Consider the following 21,702-nt stretch of genomic DNA (forward strand, 5'->3'; position numbering starts at 1 on the left):
TTGGGTGTGCTGTGGTGGCAGTGGCTAGAGGGCCGTCAAAATACCAAAAGGGGGCCGTCAATTTACTGGTAACCAGTATTTGATTAGTTGATGGGACCCTTACCTTCGGATTACTTCCCTTCGCCCGTTACGGGCCCGCGAGTCATACTCACCAGCCCTGGTCCTCAGCGTAGCATGCAGCATCGTGGAACTGAGCGCGACATCCACAGTTGACACAAGGAGCGGAGAGCCACGCTTTCTGTTCGTCCTAAACCGATCAAGGTGGATGGATCTTCCTTGCTGATTGTGGTTCGCCCATGAGTAATTACACCCTGATCCGAATTGGGAGAACACAGGATGCCCGAAGATATATATCATTTACTATGTATACTAGAGACCGCCGCGGATCGTTGCCCAATGTTGCGTCCTGTCAAATAGCCCGGGAGGAGGTCGAACTGCGAATCAACGGACAACGGCCCGACGAACCATAACCGATCATCGCGCGAGAGACCTGCCAGGTCAGGAAGGATAAGCAGACGCTCGCCCAGGATGGCCGCCGCGGCCCGACTATTCTTCGCCCTGCTCGCCTGCTTCCTCGGTCTCGGAAGCATCGTTCATGCGGCGACGGAGCTGTCGCCGTCAGATCTGCCGAGCTGCGCCGTGAGTGGAAATATCCAACAAAGACCAAGGAATTGCGGTTTCGACGTGGACAGCCGGACTCACGCGCATTAGTTGAACTGCATCATCTTGGAATCCAGCCACACAAACTGCGCCGTCACGAATCAAACATGCTTGTGCGCCGATCAAGCTTTCATGAACGTGGTCGAGACATGCGTGGCGGCCAAATGCACCGTCAAGGAAGCGCTAGGTGAGTGCTCCTGGGGCCAGTTCGCATCGGAGCCAGGAAAGGAGGGGGGAGAATGGGGATTTTGGGTATTGACCGTTCGGGCGATGCCCTTGTAGTTGCCAAGAACGCGACGATGTCGGCCTGCGGAGTGCCCGTGGTCCAGCACGACCAAGTCTTCCAGTATCTGCGCGGCATTCTCTTCGCGCTGCCAACGTTCTTCATCATCGCGCGGCTTGCCAGCAAATATTTGAAGCTGTCACAATGGGGCCATGATGATACGACCATTATGGTCGCCTATGTAAGTCTTTACCTCCACTCCGTGCCCTCTCCGACTTCCGGACTTTGGTTAACCGTATATAAAGGTCGTCCTCGCGGCGTTTATGCCGGCAAACTACCTCTGTGAGTTGCGCTACTCACCCTCTAGGCCTCCCGCTACTGCGATGCTAACATCAATCTCATAGTTACCGTGTCTGGTGGCGCCAGAGACATATGGACGCTCACGCCCCAAGAAATTACAAACACACTTCTGGTAAGACTGCAATGTCTCATCCAACACGCTTCTCTGAAAGTCCAAGTCTTCGTGAGCTAACTGCGGAACCGGAATGAAAAAAGATAGTGTACATCTTCGCCATATGCTACGTAACGTGTCTCGCGGCCATCAAGGCCTCCATCCTCTTCCTGTTCCTCCGCGTCTTCCCCGAGGGAGTGTTCCGGAGGGCCCTGTGGTACACGCAGCTCTTTAACCTCTTGCTGTTGATATCCTTTCTAGCCGCCACGATCGCGTCCTGCCAGCCCGTCGAGTACTTCTGGATCGGGTGGTCAAAGGAGACGGAGGGCAAGTGCATCGACGTGAACGTGTTTGGCTTGTGCCATGGCGCCATCAACGTCGCGCTGGACGTGTGGATGCTCGCGCTGCCCATATCGCAGATCTACCAGCTGAAGATGGACCCGAAGCAGAAGATGGGCGTGATGCTCATGCTCGGCGTCGGAATCTTGTAAGTCGGACTGTCCTCCGAATAAGTAAAATAAACCTCCCCGTCACTAACTATGAGATAGCCTTGTGGGAGTCAGCGCCTATCGTATACGGGCACTTACATCATTTGCGGTGTCATTCAACGCCACAGGTGAGAGCTTCCCCGAACCCATTCTTCTGCTTTCACAAACGTAGCCTTGCGACTAACGCCGTGTTCCTAGCCAACACATACGAGACCTCCATCTGGTCTCACATTGAGCTCTGCGTGGGCATCTTAGTGGCCTGCCTACCGAGCACGCGCCAGCTCTGGGGCATGGTGGTCCCCAGGATCGTCAAGGTGACGCACGCCTCGCTGACCAGGTCGGGCAAGGGCTCTCTCGCTTCGAGCCAGGTCTTGCGGTCGACGCCAGGCGGTGTCGGCGACGACAAGCCGCCGCGCACCATATCGGACGAGCAGTCGTCGGTTTCTCGTCTGATGCACGACGGCAACGAGATCGGTCTCAACACTCTCGGATACTCGGCATCGGTGCGCGCAAAGGCGACGAACCGCACGGTCTTCATCGAGGCGTGGCCCAGGCCGAAGGGCTCACCCGGCAGTTGGAAAAGCAGCTCTGGAGAGCTAGCGACGGGGCAGGGAGATGAAAGCCATTACTATTCGGGGAAGGGGGTGCTCGTGTCAACAGATGTGACAAGGCACGTCGACCTGGATGAGGAGCGGAGGCAAGGGGGCCCACGACATATCGGGTTTCACGTCACGGGTGGCGTTGGGAGGTCGCCGCCATAGTTTATAGTCGGTCTGCCTCTGCCAGTGCCGGCATGCACATCCACGCATGTCGTGGTGATCAGAGCGTCTAGAAGCCTCGCCTTGAGCGTTACGCTGGCTTCGCATAATTGAGTCCTAATCCACCCCGCCTCCGCCTGCAAATTTTCGGTTCTTCAATTCTTCAACTTTTCGAACTTTAGAGGTCTTGCTTGTCGACCATCTTGGGCATATGACTTAGTGGGCTGCCAAAGTACGGCTCAGGTCCATGAGGGAATGGGTTAAAGTAGATAGGACAGAGTCTCCCTGGCCAAAGTAGGAAGGCAGACTTTAGAACCCATATATATATATATGTGCGTGTGTAGATATAAAGATATACAAATACATTGATACAACAAGTTCAAGTCAGCCCGAAATGAAGATCACCTACATGGTATATATCCCGGCCTCTTGATAGATTCATGGGTACCTTGTCGTGGCCGGGGAAGCGAAATGCTTCAAGCGTCATGCGGCGGCTGAGATGGGAGCACTCTCGCCCAGCCCCACGGCAACCTGTCCTATTTTCCGCATTTCAAGCCCAGACATATTGGCAACGGGGGATTCGGACGTTGGTCATCAGCATCGCGAGCCATGAGGGCTGAAACGTTCCGCGCGGGCGTCGAAAGTGGAGAGGTGCCAGTCGACCGCCATGATCGGGTGTTGCGAATAACCTTTACCCACTTGGACGAAGGGTTGTGGAATGGGAACGTAGTGTTCGACGTCGTTGACCAATTCCACTGGGTCATTCGGCAGAGGAAGCTTGAGGTCCAACCAGTACGCTGCAGATGCTGGTCCTCGAGAATAATAACACAGAAGAATGAATCAGGAGAGCAAAAAGAAACAAGGGCTGATAAACAACAGCCGAGGGTGGGTGCCCGAACTTGGGAGCGAGGAGGAGATTGCTTTCCTAGCGGCCGTTGCGGCGAGGGAGACGGAGGCCGCCGGTGCTAGCAGCGACGGCAACGTCAACCTGGACTATGCTTCTAGGGGTGTTGCTTGTGGCATTTGAGACGACGGAGAGGAATCGTCATGTAGAGGGCCTAGGGCCGCGACTATTGGAGGGGGGATAGACTTGACAAGATAGAGGCGGAGCAATGGGTGGTGCGTCACGCGCCCTGGTCATGGGACACCACGGGCATCATAACGATGCTCCCAAATGATCGTTTGATAAGGGACTTTGCTATACTAACATCGAATCATGGTCGTGGATACTGACCTCGACCCGTGCTTTAGGATTCATCAGCGATTTGACATGACGGGTGTGGTAGATTGTTAACCATATGGCAGGATTTGCATACTCGCGGCCGAATAAAATCCCAAATGGGACGAGATGCTTACGTAGTTCCACCGCCCAGCCGCTAAGTTGCTGCCGGGCACGGCCGCAGCAGACACTGCCACTTCGATGTCGCGACGATTCCGTACTCTACTTTGCATTAGTCCGGTTTTCAAAAGCGGCAGAAATCTCCCATTCAAGGCACTGACGCAGCCAGAAGCCCCCAAGAGACCCAGCCTCTATCGAACTTGGCTGTCTTGTCGGTGGTCGCAAGCAAGTTCGTGAACGCCACATTGGATTCCAGTCACCAAGACACCTACGTAGTATCATCATCATCCATATCGTCAGAGCCTTCCTAGGGGCATTGATAAATACAAAAGACGACACCGGATGTCGTTGGTTAACTTGGCTACTTTGAGGGTAGAGATCAAAATAAGCTTGAAAAGCCATCTCACGCACCTCGGGGTCCACCATCGCCCGCACGAGACAAGGAACGGTCCACGCGTCAGTGGGCGGTCAGCATTCTATCACAATCGATATGGAGAATGAGGACCCGAATCAGCCCATGTCTTGTGACTCCCACCGGAGGCGTTTTCTCCCCTTTGAAGACGCCGGTCATGTTCCTCCAGGGGGTAGCCACCCTGTAAGTGAAGGTTGAGAAAGGCGGCCTGCTGACTGGGCGGCAAAATGGATGGGCCTGCGCCAGCGAACCAAGTGCGAAGAAGTCTGGTTCCATGGGGGTTGAACGCCCGAAAGTGGAGATATACTCGTGAAGGGGGGTTAAGTGAATGCGGCACAGCGTGAGGCACAGCAGGCAGCAACCTCTTTCTTTTTCTCGCCCGCTTAGCGTGTGGGAGTGAAGGGATGAATACGATCCGCGTTTTCACAGCACTCCAAAGGGGACTACTGCAGCGGGGTCGTCGGGGAAATATCGTCAGGTCTTGTGAGGTTATTGCGAATCTACATATATGGAGACGCTATCCCGAGGGGGTCATGAGTGATGGATGACAAGTCAAGTCCCTCCAACACTCACACATCCCGCACGACGATCGCGGCAGCTCCCTCGAAGAAGAACAGAAAAACGAACCGGCTTTCAACATGTATTCGTACATGAGCGCCCTTTTCATTGTTTATATAGTGTCAACCGTGCTCATTGGGCTCGCCGCGGTCTCTGCATTAGTTCTTACCATCAGGCTCTACTCTCACACACCGGGGAGCAACGATGTTAACAGTCTCCGATTCGTGAAATTCGTCAAACTCGCCTTCTGGCTGTTTACCCTGTGCGTCTTTTGTGGTTTTCCCCTTCCGTCCCCCAAGTCTAAGCGCCAAACCCCTAGTGGCTGCCATGTACTAACATAAGAGGTCTCTAGGGGCAATGTTCTGTCGATAGCCGTCCGGGGCCTATACGCCGAACTTACTAGCATGGCTTATGAGGGTTACAGCTCCAAGTACTTGGCCGGATGGGTCCTACAAAGCGTCAGCATACCCTTCGTACACGTGGGGGCGGCGTCCGTCTTCCTCTCTCTCTTCTACCTCACCCGGGTCCTCGCCCGTCCCCCGTCCGACGAGACATCCAGGGGGCTCCGTGAGGGGCAGAAGTGGGCTATCGGCGCCTTCGTCTGGGTGTGCCTGGCCAGCATCACCTCCATGGGCCTCTCCATCAGCCTTTGGGCTCCGCGGGCTGTGGGCCTTGATTACTTCACCTCGTCCTACGCCGCCCGCAGCCTGGCCAGCTTCGTTTTCGACATAGCACTCTACGTAACAGACCTGATCTGCGCCATTAGCGTCCTGGTTTACATTGTCAAGGCCCGCAAGAAACTCCTTGGTACCCCGCTGCAAAAGGTACGTTTCTTTCCGGGATAATATGCTTGTTTTTCTCTTCTTCTTCTCCTTTACTTCCCGTTTCTTGAAGATTGCTTCTGTGTTGAGTAAGGTCTATCGGAGCCAGATGCTGATCCCGGGAATCTCCAGGCCTCGAACAACCTGCTCGCATGCGGAATTCTCTGGCTAATCCACGTCGTGTGGCTGGTGTTGTTCATTCTCTTGACCAACTTGGCATATTATGCCTACACTGGCGAGCCGTTGGGGTGCTTCTTAATCATCCTCGACGTCTTGCTCGACATCTATCTGACGTTTGTTGTCCTCGTACTCCTGTATGTGCTGGTAGCCAAGGACAAGTATGCCGTGTGGCAGCCCCAAGAGCAGGAGCAGAAGCAGGAGCAGCCTGTTGTCTAGGGAGCCTTGTTGTGGGAAAATGCGCTTGCTGCTCGTCTAATAGCACACGAGTCGCCGCGGAGACAAACGGCGAAAGAGATGTACTGGGGGAGGGCTTGTTTTCTTTTTCTGCTTCGGGGGACGTGGAGCGGCAGAGTTTACGACCATCATGACGACTACGGCCACGGCTAGGGCTGCAACAGTGACACTAGATACGGAGATACTCCTTCTTGATTTTAACTAATGTAGAGCGTGATAATACCACTTGTATATGTCCATCAGGGCATATCCCCCCCCCCATATATCTATTCTAGGCCCTGTCTTTCTTACATCTGGTTCACTCATCCCACTGTGGAGGATTTCGACGTACTTTTCTACTTTTCCTCTTCGGCAACGTACTCGTCCGGCGCGACAAAGTCCTCCGTTTCCCACGTCTTTGCGATGTACCTTGACGAAGTCAGTGAGAAAATGGCGACTGGGGCCCGGCCGGGCCATCGGAACTCACTTGGTGTGGCTGCCTCGCGCGGCTAGCTCTCCCTTCTTGTTGAAGAAAGTGACCGTGGTGTACGCCAGGGTTCTTCCCACTGCGGGCGCATCAGTAAGAAACCATCTCCCATACCGCCGCCGGCTGGGCTGAAGCTTACTCTTGTCACAGATGGCAGTGCCCGTCATGATGTCGCCCGGTTTCCCTCCCGGATTCAGGTATGTGACTGCGATGGTCAGCATGCCGTTGGCGAGCGGTAGTTTTACACGCATCGAGGCTCATCCAATTGGTGTTGACTGCCGCATACCATTAATGTCAGTTGACACGCCGGTCATGAAGCGGCCCTTGGAGGCCACGGCGAGCGAACCGCCGAGGTCAACGAGACTGGCAAGGGTGCCGCCGTGAATTGTAGAGAGACGGTTCTTGGTCAAGTTAGCCAGGCTCCTCGCTCTGCTCAACTAGCAGCGACTGGGGTGCGAGACACACCGTGTGCTCCTTCTGGATGGCCAGCTCAAAGTCGACCTTGCCCACCGAAGCGCCGGTGACCCGGAACTAGAAGCGAGTGAGTTGAGGTTCCCAGTAATGAACGGGGCGTCATCTCACATTGTTACCGAGTAATCTGACATGTGTCAGTGCCTTGGATGTGAGATGCATATATCGTAGGCACCGAAGACTGGAACAAATGTCATGAGTTCCGGTGCATACATGCTCACTCACCTCGGCTCAAGACCAGAGTCTTTGGCGAACGAGTTGAGAACCTGGCGGGGTTTCGTTTTAGATACGATACTAATTCACCTGGCGAGAGCTCTGTGGAGACTCACTGAACGCACGAAGCGCAAGGGCGGCAACTTTGGAGGCATCTTGGGTTATTTGATGGCTATCTGACTTGAGAAGGGACCGGGAGAATAAGAGACAAAAGGTGAAGGTGAGTTGAATGAGAATGAGGTGAGTGATGAGAGAGAGCTCGGGCGAGCTTCGGCAATTGGGACGACCGGAAGGGAGTCGCGACTGAGGATGACGTTCGTTGGGGAAGGGGCGGTACGTATCCGTACCGTGACCGATAAGGATAAGGACGTACCTCAGGATAAGATACGTACCTGACCCCCTTGCCTGAGGCGGAAACTTCCGCTAACCCCTGCAGTCATCAATCATTGAACCATGACCGCTATCGCCGTCTGTCGCAAACAATCGTGACTTGCTGATCTTCCTCGACACATCCAAACCCCACGAAACCATCTCCACGATTCCCTCTCCCCCGGGATTCGAACCGTCGACCCCGAACCTGCGCTCCTCTCACCCCCGAAGCATGAGATAAACACCCACCCCCCCGCCGAAAACAAAAAAAGAGAGACCCCTTCAGCGCGCAAAACTGCCCATCATGTCGGTCAGCTCGGGTCAATCGCTCCAGCTGGCCGACTACCTGGAGAAGCTGCCGGGCACGACCTTCAGGAAGCTCTACCTGCAGCCCTCGACGGCCTTTGCCATCTTCCGAAGAATGATTCCGCCGTTGGGTGAGCAGCAGCCCGTCTTCCCCGACCGACACGTGCGCGCGCACGCGTCGTGCGTGGGGGAGGGTTTTTCATCGTGCTTTGTCGGAACGCAGATTTACTGATCCCGGAGCCCAACCAGCAAAGACCATAGTCATGGCCATTCTCTATATGCCCAAGCCCATGTTGCTAGAGGACCTGGATGTCTGGGTCAAACCAGAATCGCGAAGGTGCGCACGCTTGAAAGAGTCCAATTGTATCGTCTCGACTAACTCAATCCCTTGACACCCGTCTGCAGGCAAAAAGACCAGGCCATCTCGACCCTCCGCAGCCTCCACATCCTCCAGATCACCGTGCCCTCCAAGGAACGCCCCCAGGAGATGCAGCTCACCACCAACTTCAAGAACTCGCTGCGTCTCGCCCTCGAGGGCGGTGGCACCCACAACTCGTTCGGCGTGCCCTCCTCCCTCCCTGCCCCTCCCGAGATCACCGTGCCCTTTCTCGACCGCTACGCCCGCCGTAAATGGGAGGATATCCTGCACTATATCGTCAATACGGTCAACCCCGGCGGCGCCGACCTGGGCGGGCCTAAGTCGTCCGTTAAGAACCTGCTCGTCGCCGGCCAGCTCGTCCGCCGCCAGGGCTCCGCCGTCGGCATCACCCAGGCCGGCTTCACCTTTCTCCTGCAGGAGGCCAACGCCCAGGTCTGGACCCTGCTGCTGCTGTGGCTTGAGGCCACCGATCACGCCGAGGACGCCGCTGGCATGGAGAGCACCGACATGCTCAGCTTCCTCTTCCTTCTCGCCAGCCTTGAGCTCGGCCGTCCCTACGACACGAACGCCCTCACCGAGGCCCGCCGCAACATGCTCCCCAGCCTCCTCGACTTCGGCCTCATCTATATCCCCTCCCACAAGCCTCAGCAGTACTTCCCCACCCGCCTCGCCACCACCTTGACCAGCAGCTCCAGCGCCCTCTCTTACGCTCATTGCAGAGATTCAGAGACGTATGTTTCCTTCGGATGGACGTATTGTGTCAGCACCTAGATCGCTGCGACTTATGTGGCCTGTAGACCCAGACAGCGTTGAGCACATTGCACTACCATGCTAGAAACGTACTGGTAGGTATACGATTAGGGCGACTATCTTGGGCCGTTCATCCCCACGGTATCACAAAGTTACCCGTCCCCAGGGATTGCGGCTGGAGGGCCGGTAAGCCTGGGAAGTTACCGGAAAAGGGTTCCGCCCGGAAAGAAAATACAGTCGTCACATACATGCAAAAAATACTAAACCGAGCTTCATCCACAGTAGTAGTTTATTCTCGCCAGCTACTCGTGGGCGAATTAGGACCCAGTGATACTAGGCCCATTCGAGCTGTCGCGACCTTCTAGGAAAGCCGCCTTCCAATTCGATGGACCCACTGGAGACAGGCCCGTCGGCTACGGTTACAAGATAACACCGAGACATTGCACGCAACTAGTCATACTCCCTACCAGGTCAACGGTGTACTGAAGAATTGCACCCGCAAACCATTTGCGGGCAGGGGGGGATGCAAACAACCCCAAAGCGATAAGGTAACGCACGACGCCTGGATTCACGGGGGGAACACGTGGAAGCTTGGCAGCTTCCGTTAGCAGTATCTCATGGACGGTTTCAGCCTTCGTTATCTTCATGAGATTCCCAAAGCTTGGGTCCGCAAATCAGTCCAAACCCGCGAGCTCTCAAGTCGTCCAGATTCTTCCAGTCATACGCCTCCCATTTAATGATCCGAGTACGGCCGTTTAGACTCAGCGAGACCAACTACCGCGTCTACGCCTACGGCCAGACCCCGCTGCAGATCGCCGTGCTCTCCCTCTTTTGCAAGCTCAAGCTCCGCTTCGCCGACATGGTGTCGGGCCGCCTCACGCGCAACTCGATCCGCAACGCAGTCGAGCGCGGCATCACGGCCGACCAGATCATCTCGTACCTCGCCGCCCACGCCCACGAGCAGATGCACCGCATGGCCGCCGCCCGCAGCCGGCCCATCCTGCCCCCCACCGTCATCGACCAGATCCGCCTGTGGCAGCTCGAGACGGAGCGCATGACGACGACGAGCGGCTTCCTGTTCCGCGACTTTGACAGCCCTCGCGAGTATGACGACATCGCGGGCTACGCCGCCGAGATCGGCGTCCTGGTCTGGCGCAACGACAAGCTCGGCATGTTCTTCGCGAGCAAGCACGAGCAGATTAGGGACTATCTCAAGCTCAGGAAGAAGGCGGAGGATTAGACCTAGGGCGATGGTGCCTGTACGTTTTGTTATATGAGAGAGAGAGAGAGAGAGAGAGAGAGAGGAGCATAGAAAGTGGCGAGGCGCCACGACACACTGGGTCACTGGAATGCATTAGCAGGCGTTTGGGGATGGACACGGAGACGGTCGCGCTCCAGTGTAGAAAGGTAAAAACAGGGTATCCGGTCCTAACAGCCAAGTTTTTCATCTCTCGTAACGGGCATCTAGACATATTACAAGGATACCTATAGCGTATCCCTTGTACCAGCTTCGTGTACAAACAACGACTCTCCCTGCCTTTCCGAGGGTAACAATGGGCTAATAGTGCAGATTCTGCATCTCTCCAGTCCGATTCCAACATGTAACAAAAACGCCGATAACCATGATGCTTCTTCTGGCCGAGTCTCCCTTCTTCCCCCCCCTGGGATCATTCCCCCCCTCCCCCCCCTTAAAAAGAACCCAAAAGCTGTTTGCCCTTTGTTGTCTCCTTGCCTGATCGAGAGCCACCCGTACCCTGTCTGCTGCTTCCACTAAAGAGACGTGTCACGAATCCCCTTTCTGCGCCTGTGCTTTTCGGCAAGAGAGCATCGCGTTTGTTCTTGCGCGCGTACGCCTCTTGCCAGGCATGCAGACTCTTTTGAGCTTCGGGGGTACCACAAAGAGCGTCGAGGTGTAAGAATATGCGCAGGCAACGGTTATCTTCGTCCGAGAGAAGGTTGGCTTCGCGAATGGCGGCGGTGCCATAACGGTCGAGCGCAGTGGTCGTGCTCAAGGGCAGGTTACCGCGGTCCTTGTAGGCTTCGCGCTGTTGAGATAGGAGAGTAGCCTTGATTGCGTGCGCGGTGACCAAAGTCGACAGGGTCGTTTCCTGCAGGGCTTCGGCTTGAAAGCGATCTTGTAAGGATAGGAAACGACCCGCCCAGTACGTCGATGGCTGGGCGGTGTTGATGATGACAGGATTGTCGTCGGGAGTCGTCGGCGTCGGCGTCACGGTTCTGGTCGGGGCATTAGACCCAAAGGTTGAAGAGGTGCTGGTTTTGCGAGACGGCACCGTCTGCTGAGAAACCTTGCGCTCGCTCCCAGTGAAGCTGGTCAGCGATGACTTGGAAAGAGAGGCCGTGAGGCTGGACAGCACTGTCAGAGTGCGAGACCTGGCGAGCCGCTTCTTGTCGGCACCTTCTCGACTGGGGGGTCGAGGTTGGGTTTGGGGGTGTTGCTGAAGTAATCGGGCCTGCTGATTAGAGCTTCCCAAGATTGGGCTGCTCCCGGAGGAGCGTAAAGCATCGGATCCCATGTCTTCCCCGTGATTGGATGCATGTATTCTCCGGTGCTTTCCTGTCGGAAGCGGTACCATTCCAGTGGTAGCAGTGATGCTGGAGCTGGCGACTGTGGGGTTGCTGGATAGGGGACCTCTTCCGGAGAAGCTGGCAGAGAAGCGTCGTGCTCCGTAGGTTGATGACGGAAGTTCAGAGGCAGACGGTGGAATGGGCTGGCTTTCTTGGTTTCTGTTTGCGTCTTGTTGGTCAAGAGGGGATCCGTCTGGAGATGGAAAGCGTGTGAGGTCTGTGTTGGGTTGGGCAATCTCCCCCAGCGCTCGACGATCTTTGACAGCAGCGCGTCTTTGACGGCCGAAATGAAGTTTGTTGCTTGGGCCACTCCGTACGGGTGGTTGCTGAGGGTGAGTTGGACCGGCTTCTGAGCATTGTGTGAGATCCGAGTCGTCCTGTACGTAGGTTCTGCCTCCATTTCCTGCCTGGGAAGCGCCAAGGTTACCGCCTCCTGGATCGACGACAGCAGAGACAATGTGAGATTCCTGACGAACCTCTGGGCGCGGTTGCGTCGACTGCAGGTGGGATGGGCAAGCTTGCTTGGCCTTTTCGATGCTCGGAACGACGGTGATTTCTCTGGCACGTTCAATATTCGACGTACCGTTGTGACGGACGGGCCCGACTGGTCCAGAGATAGTCGGTCGAGAGGCGTCAGGCCCAGAAACTCGCGGGCGGCGGCTTCGAAGGGGAAGGAACGAAGACGCAGATAGGCGGTCTCGCATTTTTCCAGGAAGACGACAATGACGGCACAGGGTATTATGAAGACGAGAAAAGCAGTGTATGGAATGGTCCGGAAAATGATGTCGAGCGATGTCAGCCAAGCGTCGAGGGTGTTGGTGGAGGAGGCCGAAACGATGTTATACGACTGCACGGCGGAGAGAAGAAAGAGCTTAGCTGCAATGAAAAAAGTTCTGAACCACAGCGAGATCAGATGTAGGTTTAGGTGGAAGAGTTTGACGCAATGAAAAACAATTGTGACGAAGCAACTGTTGGTGTGGGCGAGGAGGACCAAGCCAAGTGACGAGCCAGAACCGGGCTCGACGGAGGACATTGCTGGGAAGATAAAGAGGACGGGGCAGAAGAAAGCGGAGGTGGGTGAATTGCGTGCCCTCGTATCGATTCGGGATGAAAAGAAAAAATGCGTTTGACCTTCAGAGTATGCAACCTGCCCCGGGTGAAGGAGCGGGAGCGTCGAGTTGCAGCTACGACAAGTCTGAGCTTGGAGGTGAGGTTCAGATGAAAAGAGGTGCTCTGATGTTTTCTGGATGGACGTTTGGAGGACGCGTTGCACGGCCTGTTGGTGAAAAGCCTTTGGTCAAGGCTTATATGCATCGGGTCCCTGCCGAGACAATGCTGTGTTCATCTCGGACAGAAAGGTCATAATGGTACGACTTTCCTGGTAATTGACCCTGTTGTCATTTCCGAAAGAACGCCAGCATCGTGATGGCTTCATCGACGATTATGCAGGAAATAACACAGTACCACCTCCCATGAGGTGCCTACCTAGGGAGGACGCTGGATGTCACGTCCGGATGCTCTTCCCTTGAACAATGAAAATATCCCTCTGGTATCTTGACTCATTATCTACCTACGTCGCATCATGATGCAGGGACCGATGCCCCCGCCAACCCCCCCCTCGAGTACACGGTCAGTTACCGGCCCATCTGGGCAGGTGGGTAGATAGCTAGATACCTGCTCTCGGTACACAATGCACACTCGCCGTGACCGCGCGATGCATCTTGTAGCCCTCAGCTCTCCCACCCCTCAATCTTGAATTTGAATACCTCGTCGCCCTGGCCCCGCTCGATCGGGTTTCCATTCCCATCCCATAGGGCCCTCTCGCGATACGTAACGTTACCGTCCCAATCGAGAGTTAGGATTGTCTGTCTTTGCGTGCCGTATAAGCCTACTTCGTATCCTATATTGGTCTTCGCTGTCGGATCAGGCCGCTCGCCCAACTGAAGGCTTTCGGCCGCCTTTTGATCGTCGGTAGGCCACTGGCCCGGCCCTCTCGAGACGGCCTCCTGCATGGCCTTGCGGTGTTCCTCGTCCCCTAGGGCAGGGACGAAGATGGACTGCTTCAACTCCTTGATGTAGTCTGCCAGGCTCATGTCGGGGTGCTTGGGCAAAGTGTCGGTATCGAGCACCTCGAAGAGTCGTTCGGCCAGGGCATCCTCGTCCAGACCCCGGGCGACGGCGTCCTGGATGGCTTCCTTCATGAGGCGCTTTCCGTTCACGACCTTGGGCCATGGCTCACGACCCTCGTAGACGTCGTTGCTAAGGCCATAGACCTCGTCACGCTGCTCCGCGATCCAGGGCACGTCTTGCAGCTCATCGCACCTGTTGGAGATAATGGCGATGCCTTCAAGCGCGCGTTCGGGCTTCGAGTCGCTGCCGCGTTTTCGCTTCAGCTTGCCGGCGACCATGGAGAAGCCGCCGACGCCCTTGACGCCACCGTCCTTGACGAGACGACCCACCGATTTCGCGACGGGCTCTGCGGGGTCGAACCCCAGCCAGGCCGTGACCATGCCGCCGCGGCTGCGAACGGCGTGGACCGGATGACTGGCATCTCCGGGGTTGGTTTCGCGGTAATTTGTGAGAACGGCGAGCTGGCCTGTCTTGGTGATGCCCAGCCATGTTCCCTTCTCCGCTCTTTGCAGGTCCCGGGCGGAAAGAACCGAGGTGCCGGAAGGATGGGACCACCAGTGCGGGCGGGATGTCGGGCGCAGGATGAACTCGTCTCGGTTGTCGATGACGATGAGCGCGTAATCCGGATGGGCGGTGGTAATGAGAACGATACACATGTTGGGCGTTGGTACGTGGTGTAACCTGGAATGGTAGTAGTCGCCGAGAGACTTTGGGGCCTCTTTCCTTAGAGGTCTGGGCGTCGAATGGTTCCCTTTCGTTGCTCGGTGATTTCGACAGGGAGTCTCTTTGATGGCTTTCTTTATCCGACTCTACAGCGAGCAAGTGTTGAAACGAAGTCGGTTCCAACCCTAGCAGTCGAATTGGGTATGAATCGATCACCTGACGTGGATGTATGTGACTGGATATCCTTGGTATTTTGGGGGGCGGGTTCGGGTGTTGTGCGTTTGAGCGAGTCCGTAGACGGGATCGATCCCCTTCGACTTCCGTGGCCTTTTATGTCTTTGAATTTGAAATCAGTCCACCCTGAGAGTCAAAAATAACAGGATCAGTTCAGCGCAGCTCAGCCAAGCATAGCATTCCTTCAGTCTTGGGGGGAGGGGCGACATGCATCGTATGAGGCTGAAGCTTGGCCGTGGCCGTTCCTTTCCACTCCGAGCCGGTGCCGGCCGAAGTGTGACAGCATACCTACCTACTATTACTACTACCTTTACCTAAGGTAGCTGGGTAGGTACTCGAGGGCAACTTCACCTCTTCGCTGTGCCGAGAAGTGGCTGTTGGTGGCTGCGGAATGCTTGAGGCTGGTGAGGCTGGGTGGCGGTGCTAATAGTGGATCGATTTGTCTGTCTTTCCGTCTTGATTACATAAGATGATTGCACGTGCTGGTCACTTTCCTTAGGTAATCAGGATTGGATAACCCCGGACTTGGCTGCATTATTCCCACGAATCCATGGTTTCCTACTCCATCCAGCAGCATGACCAGCAAGCGCCAACAAGCGACAACGTGAATGGCTTTCTGCTTCTCGGAAATGTACGACCCACCTGCTGTTCAGAACCAGACCCTTTCCGCTTGGCGCTTGGCAGAAGTTTCCGGCATGACTCTCATTTTGCCTCGTCATCGTCGTCGTGGTCTGCGGAGATGCCATTGCATCAAGCCGACGCGTCCATTCTTACCTCTGACTCTTTACTAGTCTAGTCTTGATACACTACTCATTTGCTCCTCGGCGAAGCAAAGTTTGGTACGCTAAACCTGTGTCTTTGGCCCAGGATATTCTTGGGGGACCGCATTCGCTTACCGTACCTACTTAGGTCCAACAAGCAAGTACCTACCAGGACCCTCGCTGGTGGGCCGTTGGATGAATATCCAAGTTCTCAATGCGAAGCAACAACTTACGAGGGCGCACGTTTTTTGCAATTCCTCGCAGCATGTCAATCCTGCGCCCCGGGTCGCTGTTTTACAATGTCCCCCGTACGCTCATGGCCGTCCCTTCGGATCTCTCGTTGGCGTTGAGCGGGCGGGAAACGCCTTGGCCTTTGCTGGATCTTATTGTATCGATCGGACTTTCCGCTTTTGACCTCACGCGCTGGCCGCTAGTCCTAGTCCTGCCAGCATGAACCGATCCCTGCCGTCTGGCACCCGCCGGAGCTTCATTACGCCGCGTTTCTGGTCCCAACGGCGCGGTGCGACATACGATTCTTCCTATGGCTGTCAGCAAGATTAGGTAGGCTTACGCCTGCGTATTCGACTCTACGGCGCGACGTCGCGGCCTCGCCGACATGCTTCGTCACGGCTACAGGCACCATTGGTCTCCACGACTGCTTGCCGATAACCATACATCCCAACCCTGGCCGGATTGCGTACAGCCTTTCCTGTTGAGGAAATCAAGTGCGGCCTTCAACTCCATCCATGTGCTGCGCCAGCTCCTAGTCTCACGTCATGTCAGCAGAACGAACAAAGAATAAACATATTAAGCTTGTTTGACAAGCTCAACCCGTTCTTTTGGTTCTCACACTACGATCCTTCGTCGCTACTCTTCGAGTCAACCGACCCAAATTTGTCGCCAAGCACGAGACACACTAAATTCACACAACGTCGATTCCCAACACCGGATCCACTGATCGTGCACTGAAGAGCGAGTTTTGCACCGTCGCCCGCGGCCAAGACGGACTCGGACCATGGGTTCAATTTGTCTAAACGACGACTCGTTTGGCCCCGCCGTCCGTGGTTGCCGTGATGACTTTGACTTTACTGTCCGGTTCGAGAGCATATTTCTCTCCATTATCCCGGCTGCCGTTTTTACTGCTGTCTCACTCCCCCGCATTGTCTATCTCTCCCGGAAGCCTCGCATAGTGAGCGCTAAGAGCATCGAGACTATAAAATTGGTAGGCGGGCCATGGCGGCATCGCGAGCACTCTTCTTGATCAGTGCTAACATCTAGTCTGTCAAGGCCATCATCACAGTGTTTGCCACACTTCAGTTCGCACTACTTATTGTTCAAACCACCTCCAATGGCTCGCTCGATGGGTTCGCTGCCGCGGCATCCGCCCTCAGTTTCCTTGCCTCCCTCTTCATGATCGGCCTGTCGTTTGCCGAGCACTCCAGAGCGCCTAGACCGAGTATGCTCTTAACGGGCTATATATTCTTCCAGATTCTGTTCGATGTCGCGCAGGCTAGGACCTCTTGGTTGATGGCCAGAACGTCACTTTCGACCCAACTATTCGCCAGGCTTTTCACTGCTTCATTGGCTGTCAAGGTCGTCATACTTCTTGTCGAGGCTCAGAGAAAGGCAAGGTGGATTCGCTGGACCGCAGAAGAGCACAGCCCCGAGGAGACGAGCGGGCTCTTCAGCTTGAGCGTCTACTTCTGGCTTAACCGCCTCTTCCTCCACGGCTACAAAAAGGTTTTAACCATCAAGGATCTCTACGCCCTCGATCGAGGCATGATAGCGGAGACGATGCAAGTCACCCTGGCTCAGGAACTCGATAAGGGGACGTATCGCGGCAGAAAGCATGGGCTCGCCCGAGCCCTGGCCAAATCGCTTGCCGTTCCGCTCATGTTACCAGTGGTGCCGAGGCTCGCGCTCATTGGGTTCTCTTACAGTCAACCGTTTTTTATACAGTCTCTTTTGGTCTATCTCCAAGAAGACCCGGAAACAACGCCAAAAAACATGGGCTACGGGCTGATCGGCGCCGCCTTTTTTATTTACGCGGGCATTGCCGTCTCCACCGCTCTGTACTACTACTTCCACCAGCGAGTTCTCTACATGTCTCGGGGTTGCTTGGCGGCAGTCATCTATAAGAAGACCACGGAGGCCTCGATCTCAGGGGCCGGTGATGATTCTGCCGCAGTAACGCTCATGAGCACCGACATCGAGCGCATAATACGCGGATTTTACCCTCTTCACGAGTGTTGGGCCAGTTTCCTGGAAATAGCTCTCGGCTGCTGGCTGCTTCAAAAAAAACTCGGGATAGCATTCATCGCGCCCATTGCCGTGATTCTAGTATGTACCGGCATCACAGCCGCGGCTGCAAAGTTGACAGGGGAGCGGCAATCTCGCTGGATGGCCCAAATACAGAAGCGCGTGGGGCACACTTCAAACATCATCAGCAATATGAAGCACTTGCGTATTTCTGGGCTCGCAGGCATCGTGGGCGATTTAATCCAGAAAATGAGGGTCGAAGAGATGCGGATTGGAAACCAGTTCCGTTGGCTCCTTATTGTTAGTGCACTCGGTGCACTATCGCCTGCAATAGTTTCCCCGGCCGTAACTTTTGCCTTTGCGCAGTCGCGTCTGGACGTTACCACCATCTTCACGTCATTTTCATTCTTGGTTCTTCTTAACGCCCCATTGGGCATGCTCTTTCAAGCTGTCCCGGGTCTGATTGCCGGCTTTACCTGTCTTGGACGCATCCAGAAGTTCCTCGAGGCGGATCCCCGCGTCGACTTCCGGCAGTCTGCCCACTCGTCGGCACCGAACGATAAGCAATCCGAGGAAACTGCGTACAGGGACAGCTTGGAAGGGATTCCTCTGGAGTCGGTCGGCAAGGCGGCCGACCAAAGCTCGGAACGCTGCGCCTCCGGTCCTGCCATCGCTATTGTAGATGGCAGCTTCGGCTGGTCAGCAGAGAAGATGGTCCTCCAGGACATCACGGCGTCCGTCCCGGCATCGCAGTTGACAATTGTTGTTGGTCCTGTGGCGTCAGGTAAGTCCACACTATGCAAGGTTTTCCTCGGTGAGGTCCCCTTCAGCAGCGGTCTGGTCTCGGTCCTCTCACGCAATGCTGCCATCGGATACTGCGAACAGAACCCGTTCCTGTCCAACGGCTCCATCAAAGACAACATTGTCGGATTTTCCCCATTCAATCAAGCACGGTACGATGAGATACTCGACGCATGCATGCTTTCCAAGGACTTGCTACTCCTACCGTATGGCGATGATACAAAGATCGGGAGCAACGGCATCATGCTCAGCGGTGGCCAAAAACAGCGCGTCTCTCTTGCCCGTGCTCTCTACCTCAATAGCAACCTCTTGATCTTTGACGACATTCTGAGCGGGTTGGACAACGACACTTCGGCTGAGGTTTTCAGAAAGGTCTTTGGGGTCGATGGCATCATCCGCCGGCGTAGGGCAACGGCCGTTTTGTGCACACATGCAATCAAACACCTCCCTCTAGCCGACCACATCATTGCCCTCGGGCCTGATGGCACACTCGTTGAAGAAGGCACCTTTGAAGACCTGATGCGGGACAACAAATACGTTGCCAGCCTCGGGGTTAAGGCAACAGACTCGGACACGGACTCAGAAAGCGGCAGCATATCAGACCGCAAGCCCGACCCTTTGCCGCCACCGAAAGCGAAGCGTACCCCGGCTATTTCCGAAGATATGATGGAGAAGTCAAGGCAAACGGGCGATTTCAAAGTTTATATCCATTATCTTCGCAGCTTGAGCATCCCTGCCACCGTCATCTTCGTGCTCGGCTCCGCCTCCTATGCCATTTGGAATACCTTCCCGACAATGTGGTTGAAGTACTGGGCCGAAGATACGCTCGGCAAGAGCAGCCAGTACTATGCTGGGCTTTTCGGCTTCTTCAAAGCGTTGCAGCTTCTCTCCCTCGTGGTGGGCGGTGTCGCTTTGATTATTTACATGACTACGAGCTCCGGGGAAGCGCTTCATCAACAAGCCTTGCGAACCGTCATCCACGCACCACTGACGTTCTTCACAAACACAGATACGGGAATCGTTACGAATCTTTTTTCCCAGGACATGACACTGATCGACTCAGAATTGCCAATGAGTGTACTCAATGCCGTCATGAGTGGTTTTGAGGCAATTGGCATGGGGGTGGTGATTGCTGTTGGAAGCCCGTATATGGCCGTCAGCTATCCCTTCCTGGTCGCCTTCTGCTGGATTATACAGAAGTTTTACCTTCGAACGTCTCGTCAGCTCAGACTTTTGGACCTGGAGTCAAAGAGCCCCCTATACACCCACTTCCTCGACACCATCAAAGGTGTGGCGACCATACGTGCATTCGGTTGGACGGATAAGAACATCGATTTTAACCAGCACCTGCTCGACACCTCGCAGCGGCCCGCGTATTTGCTTGCCATGATTCAACAGTGGCTCGTCGTGACGATGCAGCTCATGGTTGCCTGTATCGCCGTCGTCCTCGTCGGTCTCGCCGTCGGACTTAGGGCTAGCTCCGGATTCACTGGAGCGTCCTTGGTCACCCTCATGACGTGGGGCGAGACCATTGCGTGGCTCATCCGGTGCTACACCCAGCTCGAGACGTCCATCGGCGCCATCGCACGTATCAAGACGTTTTCCGAAAAGGTCACCCCGGAGGATCTTGAAGGTGAAGACATCGATCTGCCGGAAGAGTGGCCGGCTAACGGTCAGATTGACATCAAGGGGGTGTCTGCTTCGTATAGGTGAGTCGAAACCCCGTGATGTGTTTCGGGCGTCGCTAACTGGGTTATCGCAAAAGCAACGAACAGCAAACATCATCGGAAGGTATTGTGACGCCCCCGAGTCTCGCGCTGAAAGACCTCAATTTCTCCGTCCAACCTGGCCAGAAGGTTGCCCTCTGTGGGAGAACCGGAAGGTGAGTGCCCCGGCGTTCAATCTATGCATAGCCGAAGGCGGGCTTACTGACTTGCTTCAGCGGCAAATCCTCGCTGATTCTTCTCCTACTCCGCCTTCTGGACCCCGTGTCGACCTGCTCGCAGAATATTGAGATTGACGGCGTCCCGTTCCACCGCATCGACCGGTCGACGCTCCGCGGGCGCATCATCGCCGTGCCCCAAGACGCCGTCTTCCTCCCCGACGGTAGCACGATCAAGTCGAACCTCGACCCGTTCGAGGCAGCTTCGGACGCCGAGTGTCTCTCGGTGTTACGCGCGGTGCAGCTCGCCGGCTTCGTCGAGGAGCAGGGCGGGCTGCACGAAGGCATGAGCGCCGACAGCCTCAGCGCGGGGCAGAAGCAGCTCTTCAGCCTGGGACGGGCGATCCTCCGGCGGCGCATGAAGGATGCGCGATCCAAACGGCGCGGGGGAGGTATCCTGCTGCTCGACGAGGTTAGCTCAAGCGTGGACCACGCGACGGACCGGCTGATGCAGGAGATCATCAAGGAGGAGTTCGCGCAGTACACGATCGTCATGGTGTCGCACAGGCTTGAGCTTGTCGTGGACTTTTTCGAGGCAGTGATTGTCATGGACCAGGGCCGGGTCATCGAGACGGGCAGCCCCCCGGAGCTGGTCAACACGAGGGGCAGCCGGTTTGGCGAGCTGTGGGCGATTGAGAACCAAGGCAGGTCGTAGGGTGTTTACACTCAGAAAGGTTAACCTTCATAGACTATCGATATTTCATCCTTCTTTACAGATACCATCACACAATAGAGCAAAGCACATGCTAGTTAACTAGCATATACACTCTCGATGCCTGAGAGCGTTTTTCTTGATTTTCTGTGAGATACCATCGCTAGATGCGGTTAACGGGATGATCTCACCGCGGGACTATCCGACGAGAGAGTGCAGGATGAGAAGAAGGAAAGAAACCAGCGGGCGATTCCGAGTAGGTGGAGGGGAAGGTATATGAACAGAACATGCAAGGAAAGGTGGGACAAAGCGGCGCATTCCGCATCTGTTCCTCGAAGCTGAGACGACAGGAATCGTGTTCATGGTGGTCATCAACAGGCGGTTGAGAAGGTCCTCCGTCACCGTCTGGCCCATCATACCCTCCCCCGCTGCCACCTCCGTAACAACGATATCAACACTGAAACTGTCTCTCAACAAGCAGCAACCCGCTGCTTGATAACCACCGACCATCTGACCAAAACCGACCGCACGACAACTGGGAGACGTCACAAAGTTGGTTGCTGACGAGATGCAGGATCGGCGGTGACATATACTAT

At 55.5% G+C, this 21,702-nt stretch overlaps 8 protein-coding genes across 8 annotated transcripts; 5 read left to right on the forward strand and 3 right to left on the reverse strand.

The window, feature by feature from the left end:
- Positions 1 to 528: 528 nt before the first annotated feature.
- On the forward strand, positions 529 to 2,583 carry GLRG_09694 (CFEM domain-containing protein; the record flags this gene model as incomplete). Its single annotated transcript, XM_008100379.1, has 7 exons — positions 529 to 639; positions 712 to 847; positions 943 to 1,124; positions 1,251 to 1,355; positions 1,439 to 1,821; positions 1,883 to 1,950; positions 2,021 to 2,583. The coding sequence occupies 7 exons, from the start codon at positions 529 to 531 to the stop codon at positions 2,581 to 2,583; spliced, it is 1,548 nt and encodes a 515-aa protein (XP_008098570.1).
- A 606-nt stretch (positions 2,584 to 3,189) lies between these two features.
- Positions 3,190 to 3,607, forward strand: GLRG_09695 (uncharacterized protein; the record flags this gene model as incomplete). The annotated part of the gene is made up of 2 exons (XM_008100380.1): positions 3,190 to 3,311; positions 3,460 to 3,607. 2 exons carry the CDS (start codon positions 3,190 to 3,192, stop codon positions 3,605 to 3,607), a joined length of 270 nt encoding a protein of 89 aa, XP_008098571.1.
- A 1,686-nt stretch (positions 3,608 to 5,293) lies between these two features.
- On the forward strand, positions 5,294 to 6,106 carry GLRG_09696 (uncharacterized protein; the record flags this gene model as incomplete). The annotated part of the gene is made up of 2 exons (XM_008100381.1): positions 5,294 to 5,713; positions 5,843 to 6,106. 2 exons carry the CDS (start codon positions 5,294 to 5,296, stop codon positions 6,104 to 6,106), a joined length of 684 nt encoding a protein of 227 aa, XP_008098572.1.
- Positions 6,107 to 6,459: 353 nt separating this feature from the next.
- GLRG_09697 (thioesterase superfamily protein) lies at positions 6,460 to 7,429 on the reverse strand (the record flags this gene model as incomplete). Its single annotated transcript, XM_008100382.1, has 8 exons — positions 6,460 to 6,532; positions 6,591 to 6,669; positions 6,730 to 6,795; positions 6,877 to 6,991; positions 7,056 to 7,121; positions 7,173 to 7,188; positions 7,287 to 7,327; positions 7,391 to 7,429. 8 exons carry the CDS (start codon positions 7,427 to 7,429, stop codon positions 6,460 to 6,462), a joined length of 495 nt encoding a protein of 164 aa, XP_008098573.1.
- Positions 7,430 to 7,947: 518 nt separating this feature from the next.
- On the forward strand, positions 7,948 to 10,318 carry GLRG_09698 (transcription factor tfb2; the record flags this gene model as incomplete). Its single annotated transcript, XM_008100383.1, has 4 exons — positions 7,948 to 8,080; positions 8,199 to 8,286; positions 8,355 to 9,059; positions 9,787 to 10,318. The coding sequence occupies 4 exons, from the start codon at positions 7,948 to 7,950 to the stop codon at positions 10,316 to 10,318; spliced, it is 1,458 nt and encodes a 485-aa protein (XP_008098574.1).
- Positions 10,319 to 10,766: 448 nt separating this feature from the next.
- GLRG_09699 (uncharacterized protein) lies at positions 10,767 to 12,697 on the reverse strand (the record flags this gene model as incomplete). The annotated part of the gene is made up of 2 exons (XM_008100384.1): positions 10,767 to 11,420; positions 11,495 to 12,697. 2 exons carry the CDS (start codon positions 12,695 to 12,697, stop codon positions 10,767 to 10,769), a joined length of 1,857 nt encoding a protein of 618 aa, XP_008098575.1.
- A 697-nt stretch (positions 12,698 to 13,394) lies between these two features.
- On the reverse strand, positions 13,395 to 14,450 carry GLRG_09700 (uncharacterized protein; the record flags this gene model as incomplete). Its single annotated transcript, XM_008100385.1, has 1 exon — positions 13,395 to 14,450. The coding sequence occupies one exon, from the start codon at positions 14,448 to 14,450 to the stop codon at positions 13,395 to 13,397; it is 1,056 nt and encodes a 351-aa protein (XP_008098576.1).
- Positions 14,451 to 16,467: 2,017 nt separating this feature from the next.
- On the forward strand, positions 16,468 to 21,109 carry GLRG_09701 (ABC transporter; the record flags this gene model as incomplete). The annotated part of the gene is made up of 4 exons (XM_008100386.1): positions 16,468 to 16,674; positions 16,740 to 20,221; positions 20,278 to 20,394; positions 20,455 to 21,109. The coding sequence occupies 4 exons, from the start codon at positions 16,468 to 16,470 to the stop codon at positions 21,107 to 21,109; spliced, it is 4,461 nt and encodes a 1,486-aa protein (XP_008098577.1).
- Between the last annotated feature and the right edge of the window lie 593 nt (positions 21,110 to 21,702).

This window comes from Colletotrichum graminicola, assembly GCF_000149035.1.
Source record: "Colletotrichum graminicola M1.001 genomic scaffold supercont1.51, whole genome shotgun sequence".
Lineage (NCBI taxonomy): Eukaryota > Fungi > Ascomycota > Sordariomycetes > Glomerellales > Glomerellaceae > Colletotrichum > Colletotrichum graminicola.